The 21347-nt window shown below is 39.0% G+C and overlaps 1 protein-coding gene across 1 annotated transcript in view; it reads right to left on the bottom strand.

Annotated features, from left to right (window-relative positions):
- TENM3 (teneurin transmembrane protein 3) overlaps nucleotides 1-21347 on the bottom strand; it is a 195935-nt gene that overhangs the window by 72837 nt on the left and 101751 nt on the right. The window contains exons 6-12 of the mRNA XM_053459514.1: nucleotides 19450-19569; nucleotides 17492-17706; nucleotides 12165-12375; nucleotides 11409-11510; nucleotides 11138-11332; nucleotides 8122-8322; nucleotides 4197-4382 (exon numbers count right to left, since the gene is read on the bottom strand). Coding sequence (XP_053315489.1) covers nucleotides 4197-4382; nucleotides 8122-8322; nucleotides 11138-11332; nucleotides 11409-11510; nucleotides 12165-12375; nucleotides 17492-17706; nucleotides 19450-19569 — 1230 coding nt within the window. The remainder of the gene's footprint in view (nucleotides 1-4196; nucleotides 4383-8121; nucleotides 8323-11137; nucleotides 11333-11408; nucleotides 11511-12164; nucleotides 12376-17491; nucleotides 17707-19449; nucleotides 19570-21347) is intronic.

Below are 21347 nucleotides of genomic sequence, written 5' to 3' on the forward strand. Positions count from 1 at the left end.
AGTCACAACCTGTGTATCTCCCTCTCTGTCCCTACCTTTGTTGTGTGTATAGGTGTGCTTTCAATAAAACCATACTGGAGCCTAAATGTTAAACTATTGTGTACTATTTCTGAAACATAGTGAATGAAACCATTTGAATTCTCAACTCTCCTGCAGACACTTGCTTTAGAGAATAAATCCATTTGTGTTTTCATAATGGCTGCTTGCAATGATGGGAAATCGAGATACACGAACTATTGTTTTTTTTTTTAAAGTGGTTTAAATGTACTTGGATTGTGTACTCGCTATTATTGCTGTATATGCCTCTTCGGTAAAATACTGCCTAAAATAACTGTTCAGTACAGCAAATACTTGACACTTTCCTACTCAGCCAAAAAAACTTGTGCCTTACTGCTATGCATTAGAGCTTTCCGCGGGATTGTATTTATTCAACACTTGTTCTGTACATTTCCTGTAACACAAGGATTGCTGCAACCGCAGCCACAAATTATTCATGGCATTTCTGAATTCAGACTGGAGATGATAATATCTCATTCATAACAATGTAGATGTTGTCAGCAGGCTCTGTCCAGATCAGTAATAGTTTTGAAGCCGTCTTCATATTGTTATTCTCCAGATTTCACTCCCCCCCCCCAGAATCCCAAACGTTCTATACCCGTGGGTGACCATGGGTCTCAGTGAGGCAAGACGACGTGCTCTATCTGAACAAAGAATCTTCCTTATGATCGTTAATGAACCGATTTCTCAGCGAGCTAATGAATTACAATAGATCACAGCAGATGCTTTGTAGTAGAAGAAGGAATTAGAATCTCCCTTAGGCCAAAATTCCATTTGACAAAATTTACATAAAAATCAATGTCACTCAATACAGAAACCATGAGTGACGTAAAGCAGATCTGCACTGGTGAGTAGCACGCTCCACTTGGATGACTTCTACTTAAATACTAAAATATTCCTTGCACTATGACAGATAATGAGCCTTCTTCTCAATACCGTTAGCACTCATAAGCCCCAGTCATCCTACTTATTACACATTCCCCGGCTATACCAAGACCCGTGCAATAGTTTACCTATATACACTAGCGTAGTTACTTTACTTTTCATCGTGTGTGTTACTTATACATTTATTTCCCAATAAGAAGAATTTTAAAAACAGTACTATATAAAAGAAGTAATTGTTTCTTACTGAGGAAACTTTTTTAATATACTTTATAACACACATATACCGCCTCGGACTACAAAACCTCAAATATTTAAACCCTGAATTTACCGATAAACAAAGAAAACTGTAACAAAATGTTCCATAAACTGCACTGTAAAACAAACCCTATAATGTGAAAACCATTGAGCGCTTACTTTCAAAATCCCATAAACATGTGACATTTTCCAGTGATTTATCGCTATCATCTGAAGCCGGATACCACTTGCATTGTTTTAAGGTTTCGTTAACAGTTATAGTTTGCAGGTGCAACATATACATTAACTCCAGGCGAAGAGAAAAATATGGCTCGGAGAAATAAAACATCTATCATGGCTGACTTGGAAATCTCTAGAGAAGAAAAGGTTCATATTCTGGAACTGCTTCTCAGACATTATTTCTCTAACTTTTTTTTTTCCGAGAATCAACAAGGTTATGACATTAGCGGCTATAAAACCATGCTCCTGACAGGAGGACTTCCCACAAACAACGTACTGATTAAAGGTTAGACCGCTTTATTTTCTGTTCCTTAAGGCTTGGACTTTTTCCCCCACGCAATTGTCAACAGTCCGGCGCAGATGACAATGAATGGCCGTGAGATCTTACAGAGCTGCAGGCAAGTCTCGGTTTGACCGAAGGCAAAACGAATATCCAAGGTATACGCGTTTCTGTTACACGGAACAGCGATCAGTCCACAAGCAGACGTCCGACACACGGCCACTGTTAATGTATTCATGCCACTGTGCCAAAAGATCCAGAAACAAAGAATACGAGAAGCAAGACAGACAAATTATCATGCAGGAAGGCCTGGATTGGGAATCATAATCAGCCCTGGGCCTTTAAGGCAAGCAGAGGATAAATGAGATACACTACCATCCAAAAGTTTGGGGTCACTTAGCTTTTAACAAGAAAATAAAGACATTTCTAGCATAATTGTAAAAGTTTCCAATGAACAATTAGCCTTTTAAACTTCATCTTGAACTAGCAAACACAAAGTGCCATTGGAACACAGGAGTGATGGGGGTGATAAAGAGCCTCTGTACAGCTAAAGACAACGTCAACACTTTCATTTCATGTTATTTTAAAGCTCAAAATCCTTCACAAAAATTATTCTTGAATCAAGTAAAAGCTTGCATCGTGTTTATTTCTTGCCAGGAACACTTCATTGCCATGTGACACAAAAGCAGGCCACAGAAAACAGGATAAAATCTTCTTAAAAGCTTCCGTGTTGCTTTGACCGTCAACAAAAAGAATAACTAATTAATGAAAGTAATGTCTTAGTGGAACAGCACCTTTAATTTTCCCCAACAAATACATTTTAAATGACAGTGGGTTTGGTGTTAGTAGTGATTGCTAAGGAACATGCGTTTATACACATATTCTGCATGCATGTCAGGATGTAGCATTAGCAAAGTAACTTTTTTTCTTTGCTTCTGCTTCTAAAAATGCTCTCGGTATAAAGGAGCATCGGTTGCTTTCAGAGCAGTAAATTCAAAGCGTACGGAAGTTTAGAATATATTTAATGAGTATGTGCTGTTCTAGGACAAGTGCATCATTTTAAACTACGTTACACTTCTTACTGGAAGGATATAATCCTCTCTGCGGTTGTCAGTTGAGGTTTAAATAAAGCCGTAGAGCGGGTAGTCGAGAAGTAGACGCATAGCCTTATTTGAAAGCGATATTAAATTATGATCTGAGCGGTACATGCCTGGTGTAAGTGGTCAGTCGCTACTGAATGTTTACAGGCTTACATGCGGAGGTGGAATTAGAGGGGTTAATGATACCGGAGCCTTGAAGGTATTGGGGAAAGACATGACTGAATCAGGAAAATCAGCAGATCCTCCGCTGCCCCTTTTCATTAGAGACAAATGAAGACATCAGGTGCAGAGGATGGCGCCTGTAAGCTTGCAGCGTACAGTTATTTAATGGATTTGTATGCGTGGATATGCAGTGAATGTATGTGTGCGCAATACAAAGTTCTGTGTGATACAAGGAAAAACATCTGCCTCCATACATCTCTCTCGCTCTGTACTCACTGCATGGTGAGAAGACTGTTCCTTTGACCAGGATCACATTTTAAATATGTCTATAATGCTGTCCAGCTGCTGTCCGCCACCAACAACTGATCAAAAATTACCCCGGGGTCACCTGGTCAAACCATTATTTTAATAAAACATGTTCACCTGTATGGCAAACACTTTATTTTGTATTTACTTCTGTCTCCAAAGCGATATTTATTCCAGATCGAATGATAATATTCTCATTGTGACACGGAGTATAGAAAAGTCTATACCACTCTTAGGGCAAAAAAGGTGTACAATCACACATAGACTCTGAGTTCATCACGTATTTACACAATGTATCAAACAACAGCTCAACACAATCGAAAATACATAACACCCCTTCAATTTCCTTAACAATTAACAACAGAGACGCCCAAGAACACCCAGACCCTCCCGGCTGCCCCCAGAATCTTCATGGACTGCAGCTCTTACGATCCTCTGTCTTGGAGCCATGGGTGCTACATTTAACCGCATTGATATCAGTGTGCAGTAATAATATAATGTGTAACTTGATTTTCAATACATAAAACATGGTAAATGGTGCAATAAAAAATGAATAAACCGGCAAAGTTGACAGCTTGTGAATCTGCCCAAGGAATGATGCTAAGGTAACACGTTCCTTCAAGTTAATGGTAGCCCCTCACCCAAATACCTGTCTGTACATTCTATTTTCTCTCTCATCTAATGTCTTGCTGTAGTCTGAGCCAAACAAACAATTCCTTTATGTTTAAAAATAAAAGCTTATTGTGGAATTTAGACAGTTCTGCATGAAACGCTCAATGAGTGTATAACGTTGCAATTTTCTTCTTTATCACACTTCTGTACAAGTAACAGACAATTGTTGTTGCAATACAAGACCCATATATCACATGCTCATTTCTCTAACAAAAATACCCCCTCTCCACAACAGATGTATCCAAATGCCCCTGTCTTACCAATTGTGCAGTGCTCCCCATTCCATCCCTGGTTACATTCACACTTCCCATCTTTGCAGGTCCCGTGCTCGAGGCAGCGAGGGTGGCAAGCTCTCTGGTTGCAGGAAGGACCCGTCCATCCTTCTTCACAGCGGCAGGATCCCCCCATGCAGACACCATGAGTGCCGCAATCAACAGCACAGATTTCTGCACATAGAGATAAACAAGCAAAGTTTGAACGTGGGACAACACAACTTATTTTAGGCTGTGGAACTAATCGAGAAATAACACATCATAATGCATTATAGGCAGCGTACCCATACGTAGAATATTGTATACAAGGTTGCCATCTTCACTTTAATGGAAGCATCACTATGCTACCCATACCTAGAAGAAACCATGAGCAGCAATCCAGTTTCTCAAGTAATTTGCAGTTAAAGATGTGATTATGAGAAACGGGAAAGCTGACATTTGGAATGCTAGCCGTATCTTCCAACATCATTCATGATCTGTGGAAGACCATCACAGCCTCCTGGTACGAGCTCCATCAGTAACAATGACCTGGTTATGGTCTGAATTGCAATCATTCATTATACAGGCACAATATTCCATGCAGAATAGAGAGTATTTGGGCTGAAATGGTCAGAGACTATTCCAGAGAAGATTACTTTTTTTTCAGGCTACTCAACGAGGCCAGCTGGTGAACAGTTCGGTAACTTACAATTCCCTTATATCACAATTAAAACGTTTAATTTAAAACTACTATGGAAACTCAGCTATCATAAGATTCCAGTCATCCGAACTCCTTAACAGAGCGTTCAGTTAAAATCATCGGTGACTAACACACCAACCCACAAAAACCTTATTAATGTCAATCACCCCTCCACACACACTCAATGAGTAGGCTATGAGTTCATTTGACCCTTAGTATTTCAAAATAGCCTGTAAACATGCATTGGAATTACTCATTGGCCAACTAACCCTAAAAAGCAGTAGTTGGTGAGCAATGTCCATTCCAAGTCATTATTAAGCTTATCCATACACATACTGTATGTGATACATAGACACTGACCCTCCCTGTACCACAAGACAACGCTACCCCAAACATTACACAGCGGCAATATTCGGTTCTTTCCCCATCTCTAGCATTGTCATAACACAAGTGATGTTTATATAAATAGAATTTCCTTTGGTACTGTATTGGTAAGAAAATTCTCTATCGTTGCCTGGAGTCTCATTAGTGCTGTGCTGACAAACTGCTATCTTTATATAATAAAGAAATGACAACTATAGCTTTTAGCGTCTATTATCATACTAACAGATTATGAGCTACACTTAGCAAAAAATCTTTTATTTTTTTTTTATTTTTTTATTTCCGAATTTCCTTTCAGGTTAATGTTGAACAAAACTATGTGTAATAAAGAAATAAAATTAGATTTCCCAAATAAAAACTAATAATTTAACTCTTTTATAATAAGGTTATATTGATGTTAAATTGGCCCAGAAAGAATTATTAGAAAAAAATGCAATAATAGCAATAAAGGATACCACCCGGTAATAACTCATTTATATCGTGAATCCTATTTCCTTTAGGCAGTTGCATAAAAAGCAAATTTTTACATTTAGGTTGTAAAGCCACAGAGCTCTTTATGATAGTTCATTCTTACACCGTCAATTGGATCCTATAACAGGGCATTTAATTTTAGCCTGAAGTTGAACCAGATCATTCCAACCTATACCGTTCATGGAGTATAAAAAAAATCTAATAATAAGAGATATTTAGAATATAAATTTCATTTGAGGTGATAAAATCTTGGAAATACAAATTTTTAGATCTCCATAAACCATGTTGTTTGTTGATTCAAATTAGGGAAACAAACAACCATCATAGAATGCCTAATATTCCATTTAATAATGTGAAACATGCTGCAATCACAAGCTATAAGAGTGTGTTAATAGTATATGTATATATATGTATATATATATATGTATATATATATATATATATATATATATATATGTACATGTGTGTGATTGTCACTCTCAAAAGCCTCAGTAAATGTGGTATTTCTGTTATGCATTTTTAATCACTTAATCCTGTGAGCGCACCTGCTTTTATATATATATGTGTGTATACATTATATATATATATATATATTGTATTAAAAGCATGGAAGCAGAGTTAAAGCACAGAGATAGAAGCAATGTAAATGTTCCCTGAAACTCAAGCTGGTTGACTTTACCCAAATGGCAGATCAGGAAGACTTACAGCAAGAGACAAAATCGGAGGAGATGTTTTGGCCAGTTTAGCTCCAGCTTGCGTTTTCCCCACTCCGGTCACATTGAGCCAAATACCTAATTGCCCGGCTACATGAATTATAGACATTCACACATTTAAAAAAAAAAAAGCTCAATGTAGACATCTCAGAAAAAGCAAATATCAAGCCACCTGTGATTTCCGGGCGCTAAACTTTCAATATCACTAAGCTCTTATTTTAATATAACAAATGAAGCTTTTTTATCTAAACCCCAGGTTCGCAAAACAAAATTGTGATATGTGTCCACGAGCAAACGCAACCTTCATTTTATTTTCTCATTTTAAGAAAGCCATTTCTCTCTCCAGTAGACTTGGTTTCTGATTAAGGGACCTACGATGGTTTGATTAACTTCAAAGCTGCAGAATATCAGCCCAGCGGTGGGGGGCGTGGGGTTTATTTCACAGGTACCTTTTTTGTTCTATCTAATCAATTTTTCATTAGGGTGAAGGTGTTTATCAGCTTTTAGCACACAAGTTTTGAACAGGGGGTGCGTCAATCTTTGTAATGAACTTATTAATTAGAGCTAATTTAATTCAAGTGGAATTGAAGGTCTAATTAATGGAATGACTGCTTATGAAGATAGAGGAAAGCTGTGCTGATCTTCAACCTAAACACTGCGAGGGAAATCATTCCTTCCCTTTAGCTCTAGAACAAACCAATTCTCTCTGCTTAGATTTATTACATTGTGATTATAGATGTCTGAAGGTCACCCAGTGCTTTTAAGATTATGGGCAACCTCAAAGGTTATTCTTAAAAAGAAAATCTACAATCTGTTCCAAGGCACTATTAGTTGTTTTAAAAAAAAAATCAGCTTTAAAAAGTCTTTTCAACGTGGATGGGAGAGATATACAGTTTTGCACAGTGTTCATGCAACAAAAATAGGACTTTTTCTCCAGAATCATCAACACTGGGAAACCCAGTGCACCTATTTTCTGTAAGATCAGTAAAGTTGGGTCTTGATTGTCAATATAAGTTTATATATGCTGTATACACACGCACACACACACACATATATATACATATATATATATATATATATATATATATATATATATATATATATATATATATATTTACTCACAGAGTCCATTGCACACCATTCCAAATATTCCAAGCCCGGTGCTAGTAACCAGCAGTTTTCATACAAAACACTTTCAAAAGATGGTCAGCACTCCAGGTCTTTAAATTGACAATTTCATTTTATTCAAAGTCAAGTCGACGTTTCAGTCATTGCTGACTTTCATCAGGACATGTCCTGATGAAAGTCAGCAATGACTGAAACGTCGACTTGACTTTGAATAAAATGAAATTGTCAATTTAAAGACCTGGAGTGCTGACCATCTTTTGAAAGTGTTTTATATATATATATATATATATATATATATAATTTTAATATATATTCCCAGCTAAAGGAGCAATCTGGTCACCCTTGATCAGAGGTAAAAGGTTTAGTGAACAAAAATCATTGAGAACCTGCATGGACATCCAACAACAAGGTTGACAGCTATCGCTTCATTGTTAGTAAAGCCATACGATCCCATATTTAGTCCAACAACAGCTGGACGGCCAGACGTCGAACAAAACAATGGCAGGGACGTTACCCTATGTAGTAGTTTTATTCTACTTACCGGTTGAACAGTCAGGCCCAGTCCAATTGGGATCACATGTACAGCTCCCAGACTCTTGATCGTACGTCCCGTGCCCTGAGCATTGATCTGGACACATGGACTTCAGAATCTCACAGTTGGTACCACCCCATCCTTGGTTGCAATGACATTCTCCATGGATACAGACCCCGTGGTGTGAACAGAAGGTGTCTAAGCAATCGGCTGTGGGAAGAAGTAAAAAAAGAAGAAGGGATAGTGGCACCAGAAATTTCTTACGCACATCAATTAAATGGCTTGATTTTTATCATCTAACGAGGCAAGGCCCATCATCCTCAGGCTGCTTCTGAATTGTTGATCATAGAAGCCATCATACGAGAGCCTCAAGAAGACTGCTGATTGGTCAATCTCCAGCCTTCTGCCTGCATGCAATCAATAGGTATAAAGCAGGCGACATTCTGAGTGAAGAACGAGCAAAGACACCTCTAGGCAACTTCAATGGATCCTAAAGCCGTTTTATACCCCTGCTCAATACTCTATATCTTCCTTAACTGCCAATAATGTGTTTTGGATGATGCGATTTAATTCAGCAATTTTACTCAATAAAACTTTACGTTTGTAGGGTCAATGGTCTGAAAATTTAATTCCACTGACTTAATTGCACTGCTTTGAACATGCAGATCAATAAAAACAATCTGACTAAAGATAGAAAATCGTGGGGTTTCCCTTCTAGAAAGCGGGACCAAACGGGCTGTACTTTATGTAACACTTTCCTAATTACATCTACTAATCCCAGTGTCAGCCATTGTGTTTCTTTATGATTTAGGCATGGGAACTGCAGCGTTTGAGGGTCTGGAGGACGCAAAGCAATTACGGATCTGTAGCAAGGTACCGAGAACGCGTAAAAATGTCTGTGTGCAGATGAAGACAGGATATATTTGCTATATATCAGGACAGTCTCAAAGCGGCCCTTTAGACTGCAAATTCTATCATTCCCCCAAGGCCCACTAGGGCTGACCAAATGGAAACGGTAGCTGTAGACTCAAGGACCTCCATCTACTGCCCTCTTAACCGCATTGCTGTTGGCTTCCTTGTAGCAAGGGGAGAATATAAATTGTACAGGGCATATGTGTATCTTCTTTTCTGGGTTCATATATTACATTTGTTTTGTAGAGTGCCAGCAGATTCCTTAGTGCTACTACAGTAAAGTTGACAGAATAACATTAAAGTTGACAATACCCAACTAGACAATAAGAATGACAAATATTAAGACACGCTGGTACAGATAGCAAAGAGATCTATAGTATAGCTCCATATAAAATTCACTTTACTGGTTTGTTTCATGGCCGGAAGTCCTCTTTAATGGATCAGGCTCTTCATGGAATACACAGACACCAGTGACATTGTAACAGGACTCCTAACATGAATCAGGAATGAGTGCCACAGGGATGTGTCAGATGTAAGACCGCAAGGTTCGCTGCCAATCATTAAGAATATTTTATAACCCAGCTCCAATCTTACTGCACCCAATGTACCTGCCGGCCCTTATATATTTAAATACCCTTCCTATGACAATATGCACATTCTCTAAACCTTTTCTGCCTGCTGGAAAGAGCTTTGCGTATTCCTTCTTCATCCAAACAGCATTAAGTGGGTTAAAAATAACAACACTTTAACCATGTTTGTGCTGACCGCAGCAGCACCGGGGTTTGACGCAATCTAATTCAGGCCCACCATTCTGACAGTAAATGCAATTCTTCAGCCGCAGTGTTACAGGAAAACGGATTAACAGTCTAATGGTGTCAGAGAACACAGGGGTCCTTAGTAGGTTGTGTTTGTCTGTGGCTGAGTGGTTTAGCAGAGTAATGACCTAATCCTCTCTAGTCTTTTTATTAATGCACTGCTTAGCTACGTCTTTTACTCCTCCTTAGGTTGTCTCTGAAGAAAGCGAGCCACTGAAGGATTCGTCAATCCAGCTCATCCCTGTATTATTCCCGAAAAGAAGGCATATTTATTAAAATTATTATAGCACTTGCCAGCAAGCAAGATCTATTTCTAGCTCTGCGTTATTTTTCCGAGGCTGCTTTGTTAAATTTTACAATTTTTGTTGCCATCGCAGGACTTTCCTTTTCCAGAAGTCCCAGGAAAAATGTATAGTGGGGATTTTGATCCATATATGAACTGTTACCCACCTGCCATATTAACCATAAAGAACAAGGGGCATTCCTAAAAATCTGGAGGAAAGGCTACACTCAACCCCAATGTCTCTCTAGGGCACAGCATCATAGGACTTGAGGTCTCTCACGTTGCCATTACATATCCTGTGAACACCTTCTGCACCACAGACTGTGATTCACAAAAATAAGTTTTATGTATGGATCAAATGGCGTTTATGTCTGCCTCTAGTATTATTGCAAAACAATCCAACCAGGTGCGCTCGTGTTAACCGATAAAATAAAATGAAATGAAGAAAATGATAGTGTAGACGTATAGACAGTAATGTTGACGGATAGATATACTGTATGCACTTACAAGTGTACGTGTACTAGTATTATTGGACAGGTATTAAAGATGTAGCACAGTGCATAGGGTCTTCTGCGTTCGGTATTAGCACATGACATGTGGCATTGGATGTGTATGCCAATGCAGCGCATGCGCCTATGTACCTAAATCACATCCCGAAGAAGGAGCGTTACTAGCACCGTGATGAATAGTCTTTCTAAATCACAGGCAGTCTAATCATGCAATGGACAGCCTGCAAAAATTTACTGCTTTAACAGTCTTCACAAAGCAATCAACCTGGCGATGTGCGCCGAAGCGAGGTAAGCATGCGCTGCCGTCTGGCCCTGGATATGTATTAATCTCACTTTACTGTCTATAAAGGGTTAAGTAAAGGAGAATAAGACAAGCGCAAAGGAGCAATCTGTATTTGGGCTGCAATTCAGTAATCAGAACGTGCAGATTGCTCCAAAAACACACAGAAGGCTAACGTGGCCACTGCATGCATTTAAACAATTTTCCGAGTAAAATATCTCTTTACCTTCCTCGCAGTTTTCTCCTTTATATCCCGAATTACACACACACGATCCCATAATGCAGATGCCATGGCCTCCGCAATGAGAGTCCACGCACTGGGTACTGGGGACGTCACACTCCGTGCCTTTCCACCCGCTGTAACATAGGCAGCGGCCCTTGGCGTACTGGCCGTTCCCGCTGCACAACACCGGGCAGGCGGCTGCAAAACAGAACTCGGGGTAAGTTGCCATTGCCGCGGAGGGCGTTTAACAAGACATCGTAACCAGTTTGTATACCTCTAGAACAGTCGGGGCCAAGAAATCCGGGAAAACAGTGGCATGTCCCTGAGACGCATTCTCCATTTCCATGGCAATTCCGGGGGCATTCCACAACCGAGTCTGTAAAAGAAAGAATCCCGCCAATCTATTTACACAGGTCTTTGAAACACGGAATCCACTTGATGAAATTCACATTCCGCCCCGGTTCTGGGCTCGCTCGGCAATACAGAAGCAAGTAAATATTGACTTATTTCTGATAATTACTGCTGTGTTAGACAGGATTAGGGATTTAAATTCCTTATGACAAGAATGTCCGAGACGCAGAATATTTTTAATGCGACTTGACTGCTTTGAAATTACATTCTCGCTCGCTGCCTTTTGCGGATCTCTCTACGTTAATTAGTTAAGACGGGAAATGCATGTCAGTCACTTTGTGATCCGCGCAGAGATCTTGGACCTTTTGCTTCAAATAAAAACATTTCAGGGGCGTCTCTTATTAATGCAGCCTGGAAATGGATAATTAGCGTGGATTAAGTAGATAGTGTAGATCATGAATACCATCATCCTCGGCCAGCTAAAATTTTAAAGCAAATATCATTACCTTGACATTTTATAACTTGACTATATTATTAACTTGACTATGACTTATATTAGTGAATACTGCGAAACTGAAGGACATATGGGAGTGCCATGAATACAAAAGCCATAGCCACCAGAATAATGTCTATAGCCTCATGGGTTGTAACACAAACTAACAAAATAACACACGCTTACCTATTACAATTGTGTTAAATGACACGGGCTCAGTGTTTTTGCCGTCGTTATAAAAAGCAATGTGCCAGATTCCAGAATTCAGGTATTGGATGAATCCAGCCTCGTGGAGGCTGACGGACCTCGGGAGGCGAACGGTCTTTTCGGACTCCAATAAGTTGCGTTTTTCTCGTGAAATTAGCCGGCTTCCTTCCAGAAGTTCTACAAAGTCATACTGGAAAACAGATATTAAATACGCGGTGAGAATTTCAGCATCATGAATATATATATATATATATATATATTTATATATATATATGCCAGTATATATATAGTACAAATATTGATGTCATTGTAGACATTCTGATATGGAAAGCTGTGTTTGTACCCATTAATTCCAGCGTTCCTCTCCTTAAATGCCCCAAGTCCCTCACCTTTCAGAGTCCTTGGGCAAATAGCACTGTGTGGATGTTGTTTTCGAAAGGGATTTTTTATTCATCTCGCACCTAGTCCTTGCAAACAAAAGCATAATACAAAGACCTTGCTGCTAATCAGCCGACGGGGCTTTACGCATCTCCCCTGCTGGATCTATTTGCTTTCGTCCACAGTAATCATCAATTGTAATTTACTCTACTGTGAGAAGCACCATGAAAGGTATATTATAACAAAAAAATTCTACAGTTAAGCTTGTGCCATATATATATATATATATATATATATATATATATTTTTCTGTATGCAATCGGAACTGGTGTATTAGAATGCTGATGGCGGGAGGCTGACGCTCTGAAGTCTAGATGCTGGATGGGACAACATACTGCCTATTTGTAACAATTAAGCTCCAGGTGTGTCTCACCGGGCCAAAATGTATATGGTTTATTAAAGTTAAAGAAATGAGAGAATTCTCCGTGGCGCTGGACATACCGAATGAACAGGTAGTTACATATGCAAGGGGGGGATAATTTTTTGCACAAAGCGAACATTATTCATAGGCCAGATCTAAAGGAGAAATCTTTGCTGCGGATGTTTGAAGTCAGACCAATAGAGAACAGGTCTGCATTTGAAGCTGTGACCGTGACCTGTGTTTTAGATCTGCTCTGATCGGATATATTTGCATTCTTCGCCCGTAGATTCTGAAGTCCACATTCTCTAATGCTCGGAGCTGTGAACACATTTTGTTGCGGTCCAAATACCTGGTTTTATCTCATTTTGTTAGAAGAAACTACCGTTATCTACAGACCTGGAGGCTGCCGTTGTTATCAGTCATTTGATATTTTGGGTGACTTTCCCTGCTCATACGCCACATTGGCAATCCTAATGAAGTCTGTTCATCTATAGACTTTTATTAGTCAGAATGTTCAACTGGGTGATAAAGACGGAGCCTTTCTATCATTTATCAGCAGTAGTATGATAAGGAGTCAGGGTCTTTGCCTCGTAGATTGGGCGAGGATAACACAGCTATAGCACATACACACGGTTGATTTGCAACTGCCCGAAAAATATTTTTGCAAAAACTCGCACTTTGAAAATAAAAAAAGAAGACAGCCTTCTTGAAAAATCTGGGAGTTTCCCTTTTAATCTTTCTTTAGTGCTTCAGAAGCAAGTAATGCGTCTCACATTTAAGTGAAACATTTTAGCATATAAATATGTACCAGACTTAGCTGGTAAAAAAACAGAGGGATTTGCTAGGTTTCTGCCCCTCGGAGCAGCTTCTTCAGTTTTCGGCACATCCATCTCACTGGCCAACTGCAGTAACGGTTAGGGTTAACCGCACTCGGATGGTTTATGGCGGCATAAAGGGGTGATGAGGCAAATACACATTACGGCACTATTCCTGATGGAACGAGAAAATGAAATCTTTTCTTCCCTCTCTGTCTCGTTTTCCTTACAATACTTGTCAGGTAATGTGCAAGCTTCATAGCACAAAGTCACTAACCATTAACTTTAAGGATCACTATCTACTGTGATAATGTACAATTCACTTTCTACGCCTAGTGGCTTCCACAGTAGAAGTCGGTATATTGTGCCAAGTCAACTATATGGAAATGTTCTGTCTTCTGCCGGATTCCAGCACTGAATAGAAACTGGGACCTCCAGCACGATCCATTTAGGCTGATGGTTAGGATACAGAATTAATGCTTGCGAGTAGGATATCTTTTTAAGCCTTTAGTAGGACCATCTCATGCTTCTTTGGCATAACATGACATCCCCACAGGCATAAACGCTCAAAGAGGCTAAGCAGGTCAAGTGAAAGTTACCCAAAATTGACAGTAAGAGCACTGCTCATTTTCAGACATATCTTAAAAAAATGCATTATCAAAGTCTGGAGTCGAGTAACACAAATGGATCACACATAGTAAGCCCCAAATGCCTTCATTCATATACAATGCTTTCATTCATTCATGAAGATCCCAAAAGGGGTTAAAATGTAGCACATATTGATTTTCTTCCCTTTTGCTAAAATTTAGGAATTCACTATTATCTCTGATTCTAGTCCCGTGCTGTACTCTGCTGTAATAAATGACAGTTTTACCGTCCTAAAGACATGCCTGCAGGATGTTAACATCTCTATACATATTTTGATCTCTAATTATTATTTTCATTTCTTTAAACAGAAATCAGTCTGTGATAAAGCAGTTTAGAAACCTAGATTTTGCGGCAGATAAGAACCATCCGGCCATCCCGATTTAAAGACTCAGACCTTAATCAGTCCTTGTCCTCGTCTTAGAGCCATATGTCTATCCCATATGTGGTTAAATTCCCTCGCTGTAGCATTGCGTACTGCTTTGAACTAAAGTATATCGTCTGCTGGCGCTTAAAGTATTAAGTTTACCACGAATGTGCATCAATACACATTTCTGTCTGCGTCACTCATTAGTAATGGAGATAAAGTGTTTAGGCTTATAGCCCGTGTTATAGAAATCTGCCTTTCACTGAGCTTGGTTATACTATACTTACAGAACAAATGCACAGGACAGCACGACTAACACTTAATACACGAGGGACCCTCTTCAATCACTTTACAATCCATACATACATGTAGCGCCATCAAAACACAATTAATTGTTTGCAATGTAAATTGAGGTTCTCACTTTGTCAGCATTTTTTCAGTAAATTGATGTTTTCATAAAAAAAAAACAGTCAGGGAAAGGAATATCTGGAATCCTGGATTTACTTGTCTTCAAACACGTATGGATTTTTTAAGTTGATTTTTTAAATTAGACCAATTAATTATTTTCACCAAGAATAAGATGCATCATGTTCTCATTCATTTCATTTTGCTCTAAGCCATCAAAGTCCTTTGTTATTTCTAAAAGTCTCTTTAAATAAGCATATTGATCCTTGTGTTGCAATGAAACTGACATTTAGCAAGTGTCACAATAGACGTTCGGTCTAGCATTGATTGGTTTGGAACAGACACACATTGTCAATTATTCCTGCCTCATGTATTTGAGACTCCTTTAAACAAGCTTACGACTTGCCTCCATACTGGATCCGACGCACACGCTTACCTTGTTAATGTACGTGAAGAGGATGCGTGACTGATCTGCAGTTTCTTTTGTTGCTATTTACTTTGCATAATGCAAATGGCCGCTGACAAGCTCAATTAGAATCTGCACAAAAAGTGCCCCAACCCCCTATCAGAAACACTCTTCCAGCAGGCTGACAAGGAAAGCAAGAGTGCACACAAACAACCTGCCCGTACGTACAGCCAAAGGCGTGAAACACTCTATGCAGAGAGCTAAGACTATGGGCCAAACATACTTTACTTTTCAGATCCCTGAAGTTCATTACTGCTAGTTTGAGAGCATTTGCTACAGATTTGCCATCAGGTGTACACAGTGGCATATTCTGGCCTAGGCCGGCATGTTCAGTGGGCTGGCAGCCCTTGAGACACAACGGGGAGCTTGATAGCCCTATTGGGCAATCAGGCTCCCTGTAACAACACTGGTCAATGGGAGATCACTGGTCTCCCCAACCTGCCCATTAACCCTATGGAGGGCTACGCAAAGTCAACACAGTCCTCTATAGTTTCCTTCCGCATCTGCTGGATAGAATGTCATATCCCATGCCAACTAGAAAGGACAGCAGCGCGTAATTCTTTCCAGGTTCTTAAGAACAATCAAATTAGTTTGTGAATCCCACGCAGAGATGTTACTACCTGTGATACGGATATAATACAACCAGCTGCCGCCTTTCTGCTTGGCCTTTTTAATTTTGCTATTGATACGCGCTCCTGCCACTACTTTATATTACACTTCCGAGGCTGACATATTCATTTTTCTTATGAACGGCACCGAATATGTTCATGGCTTAATATAATAAAACATCTAATAATCCTAGTAGTGTTATAATGGTCTGTGGGTATTACTTATTGATGGAATGAAAACAATGCGAAAAAATCAACTGCCTACAATAATGTTTAACCGTATTCGTGGGAATACATTGCTAAGAAAATAAATTAATTAGTTAAGAGATTTTTATTATATTTTTTAGTTCTCAACAAATCTACGAGTAGCCATGCTACAAAAATAAAGTAGTTCCATTAAAAATGCAAGGATATTTTCAGATACTTCCAGTCCAAATGTTGCATTTGTGTTCACTTGTAAGTGAAACTTAAGCTCTCCTTGGTCAACCATTGAGGAGCTTGATGCAAGCAGTAGGAATAATAATGGAAGCAGAAGGTGCAGTAAATTGGGGTTAATCCATACACAATTTTTTTTTTAGAACTGCCAAGGTATAGTCACAAGGCATTATATTATGCTACATGTTGTTAGTTCTGGAGATTTGCCAAACCTTCAATGTTGCCCACTTATAGAAAACAAGCCATCCTTTCAACATTTTCTGCTATAAACTCTCTAAGCACTCTTGATGCCCCTTGCAGAGTTTGTATGTTTCATACCATGGGCTCTGCCGTGTACAAACCTACTACACAACTCTTTTCTCCAAAGTTCTAGAGAAGCAGGTGAGCAGACAAGCAATCCTTGATAACTGGACTACCGTTCTAAAAATAATAAAATTACTTTTAGGTATGGGTTCTCCTCTACTCATCCATACAATTATCTAGTAACTGTTAAAGCTGTGTAGGACCTTTCCTTTACCCTGCTAAGACAATTCTATAGACAAACATGGTTGAACTCTTGAAACGGTGAAAGTATATTCCACGCTTCTGCAGATAACATTAGAATGCAACCTTTGTAGAATGTACTCTTCTAGCCCAATCAGATTTCCTTGTTGACATGACATGGCCTGATTGTAAAGTATGGTACCATGTATTCAATTGTGTATCGTGCCCCACTAAACTCAGATTTGCAGCCAAGGAGTACAAGTATGTGAAGCTGCAGTGTTACCTGAGTATGCGATGGTGGTAATCCTTTCCTCCCATACACTCCAATTAGTGCATCCTTCTGAAGAGTGATATTAAACTTTAAGAACTGCGGCTGGTCTATGGCGAGCTGTGATCTCCAGAACATCCCAGGAGGTATCTCCTGCACCGCTCTTCGGCCAACATCAAGCTCTCCAGAATCAATTGTGTTGTTTTCTTGGCCAAAACCACCCGATTTTCCTAGAACGACCATATAAAGTTAATGAGGTATGTTTTTTTGTTGTATTGCAATTTTGATAGATCATCATAGCAGTAATCTCACAAGTAAAAAGGTAAATGATCTGACAGCAATGGATCTTCTCCTACATTCGCTTTGCCAAATCGAGATACACATACTATATTCATGTATTTTAATCTGGCCAGGAAGGCCCAAAGCAAGGTGAATTTTATATATATATATATATATATATATATATATATATATATATATATATATATATAGGCAATCGATAGCACTCACTATTACCCTGTGACATAACCTTGGATCCAAACCTGGTGCTACAGAATGATTGAGAGGTAACACATTACATGTTTGTGTGCAAATATCCGCACAACATGAATTTGCTGGGCTGCTATTCTGTAATACACAGCAACTTGGAGGAAACCAGAAACCTTTGGGTAAAAGGAAATGAATCAATATTGAATTAAAGCGATCCTATATCTTAGCAAATTCTACTGCTCTTTCCGAAGGGCAAGGGAATCAAGGTAACCCTTCTCTGTCTGGGGTGGGTAGCTCATTCAGTTCTTAGCTGTTTAAGAGCCACAGAAATATATATACAATAATGATCTTTTATTCTTTAGTTTTCTCCCAATCTCCCTTCCACAGCAAATGGCTGTTTTAATACCTAGCTTTTGTTGAGAACCGAGCAGTGCCGGTATTATGCAGGAGAGTTGTTTCAACAGTAGACATTATGGTGAAGAATCCATAGCAAATGTCTCCAAATGAAGAGCTCAACAGGCCTAGTTTAATGCATCGTTTAATCAGAAAATCTTGCTGATTTAAGAATGCTTTATACGGGGCCATCCTAACTGAGAAGTTTGCTGGCCCTTCTTAAATCAGTGAAAATGAAGCTGCAACTTTCCTGTCAACTATTATGTTGACTCCAAGTATTAGAGAGCTACAAATGCCATCAGCCTCCGAGTGATGGGAGTAGTAACTCCACAATAGCTCTAACATCACAGTTACTCCGCTGGCGGTTTAACGCTTCGTGAGAAGGGTTATAATTTGGAGAGTCAAGGGGACCTCATTATGGAACAGATAGTCACTGCTATAGCCAAATAGCCATTGCTACCATTATTACTCTAAATGTTTCCATTAATTATTTGTACTAGGATTTTCTTAGTTTTAATGGATTCATGCAGTTATGATGACAGGACTCGTAAGTCCTCAGGGTCTGACTTGGCTAGTGAAGATTTCTTATTCTGATCCCAGAGTGAATTTCTTAATTTCTCCGGCTCACATGGCTCGGAGATCTTCCTTTGTTAATGCTGATTAGAGATGGAACGATACCGTTTCCAGGAAGACCGTTGTGACGGCCGGCAGGTTATCCCTTACGGTTGCCTGCCTTAATATCAGCTCATCAGGAACGGTATAAAGATGACCAGCACAAGACGGAGTCATACACACAGCCAGGGGCACAGATTCTGTCTCATGACGATAACGTTCTTTCTTTATTGTAAACTCTTTAGTGTCCTCACGTTACACGCATCAAGCTAGTACTAACTTTATAAAAACTACAAAGCAGGGGAACACAGCGCCTGCCAGTTGCAGAGATGCATCTATACTGCTCAGTTATGTATAACCTATACATCAATGTTAAGGCATGCATCCGTAGGTGATTCTGTTGGCTTGAGCAATAAGCGTCATTATTTACTGTATATATAATAATTCAACATAGACCATTTGTAAAATATTGCACTTACCATTATCAGAGGGCACGTATACCATATGCGTTGGCACAACTTCAGAATTGACTTTACCATTCTCAAAAGTGTCATTCTCCGTCTGTTGTAGCTGCCAGTTAAGACCAAACAGATGCATGGCTGGTAGGGAGAAATTATGTACTGTTAATACTTTCTATGGAGAACAACAATAAAGGCTGTATAATACAATATATATATACCGGTATATTTCTGTGCTTTATAGGATATCTGATTTCTAAATATTAAATATATCCCCCCTCCTGTCTCATGCCCTCATGCCAGCAGTTTATGTGCAGCATCCCATGTGAAGAATGGTACATTACGAGCTCAGATAAATAAAGGGTCACCTTTACTCCTCCAATTGGGAACACTTTTTATGGATAAAAGAGCAAGAAGAGACATTGGCAATATAATGTGGCTTTGGTATTGTCACCCTGGCTAGAGAAGTAGTTTCTTGCGCTATGTTCAGACACAAGTATTATATCTAAAGCAGTTACTGAGGACACTTTAATATCTAGCGACATAAAAGGAGGGGTGTCTTTTGATTGCAAAAAGCAGAGGATCTCGCACATTAGCATGGCACCAAGATAAAGACAGGCCAGATTATTTAACCTGTTTAATAACATACATGCAGCAACACGTTCTTATAATCGGTGAATATAAGATATAGCTTCAGCTTCAAATGTAGGGGTTTATTCACTAAACAAGTAGTCTGCATGGACCAGATCTTCATAATGCACATCGGAGTCACCAAAGTGAAATGCCCATCTTACCAGCAAATGCCCTAGTTAGTAAATAAGCGCCTATGTGTGACCACGAATTGATGTAGGCTTTCTCAGCTAATCACTATCATTTTTGGTTGACTAGTAATTCCTTTAGGAAAATAGTTGGGTCACTAGAACATAACGCAGTTTTTCCATGCACAGCATGTACTGTTCTTTATTTTCTTATTCTCTTTCAGCTGTTTGTTGATGTTCTTAGCAGTAGTTGATCTGGATATACATTATCTCTGTCTATAGACTCCGCTCTTTGTGTATGGATAACTGTCTGAATACTGCAATGTTGTTTTCAAAGCTCTTGGAAGGCAAGAAAGCAGCGTTACCGATAACTCTGCATGACAACAAAGACACCGTAAAGGAATAGAAGATAGCAAGGCATGGTATGTTTATATTAAACATAAATGGTATATTCATAAAGCTATCCTGCATCTCAGATGAAGCCAAGTACTAACTAAGGTCGGGCTCTCTACATCAGGAGAAATAGGGAGGCTAGACGGGCCGGATGGTTCTTATCTCCCGCCAGATTCGACTTTTATGTTATATAAAAAATATGTATAAATAGTCATGCTGGAGCAAAGTCTGACACATCATGTCCTCACCACTGTATGTTAAGACTAGTTTTTTATCTGGATTCTTATTTGTCTTATATTACAATGTATTATCAATATATATATATATATATATATATATATATCTTAATATTAAATATAATATTAAATGTAAATCCTTAATTTATTGAAACAGTTATCCTTATACGTAAGACATAAATCTATGATTACAGAGATATCTTCCGATATATAAAATTTAAAGCAGCTTTGTGTGTCTAGGAAAATAAATAAAAATGTCACCTTAAGTTACACTTCAAGCTTAATTGCCCTTTTTTGTATTCCCAAACTGTACATCATTTTTAGACTTTGAAATTAACTTCCAGAACAGGTAAAACCTATTGCGTTCCGCACGATCGGTGGAGGAATTTTTCAGTAAATAAACCTCCACTGCCTGAAGGGCCTTCACTGAACCTGATCGCAGAGCAAGCAACTCCGACAACGCACAGGCTCACGCGGGGTGATAAGGTATGATGAGGGTGTTTGGAATGTTACCAAATCGGTAATGTAAGAT

This window comes from Spea bombifrons, chromosome 1 (genome assembly GCF_027358695.1).
Source record: "Spea bombifrons isolate aSpeBom1 chromosome 1, aSpeBom1.2.pri, whole genome shotgun sequence".
NCBI classification, from domain to species: Eukaryota; Metazoa; Chordata; class Amphibia; order Anura; family Pelobatidae; genus Spea; species Spea bombifrons.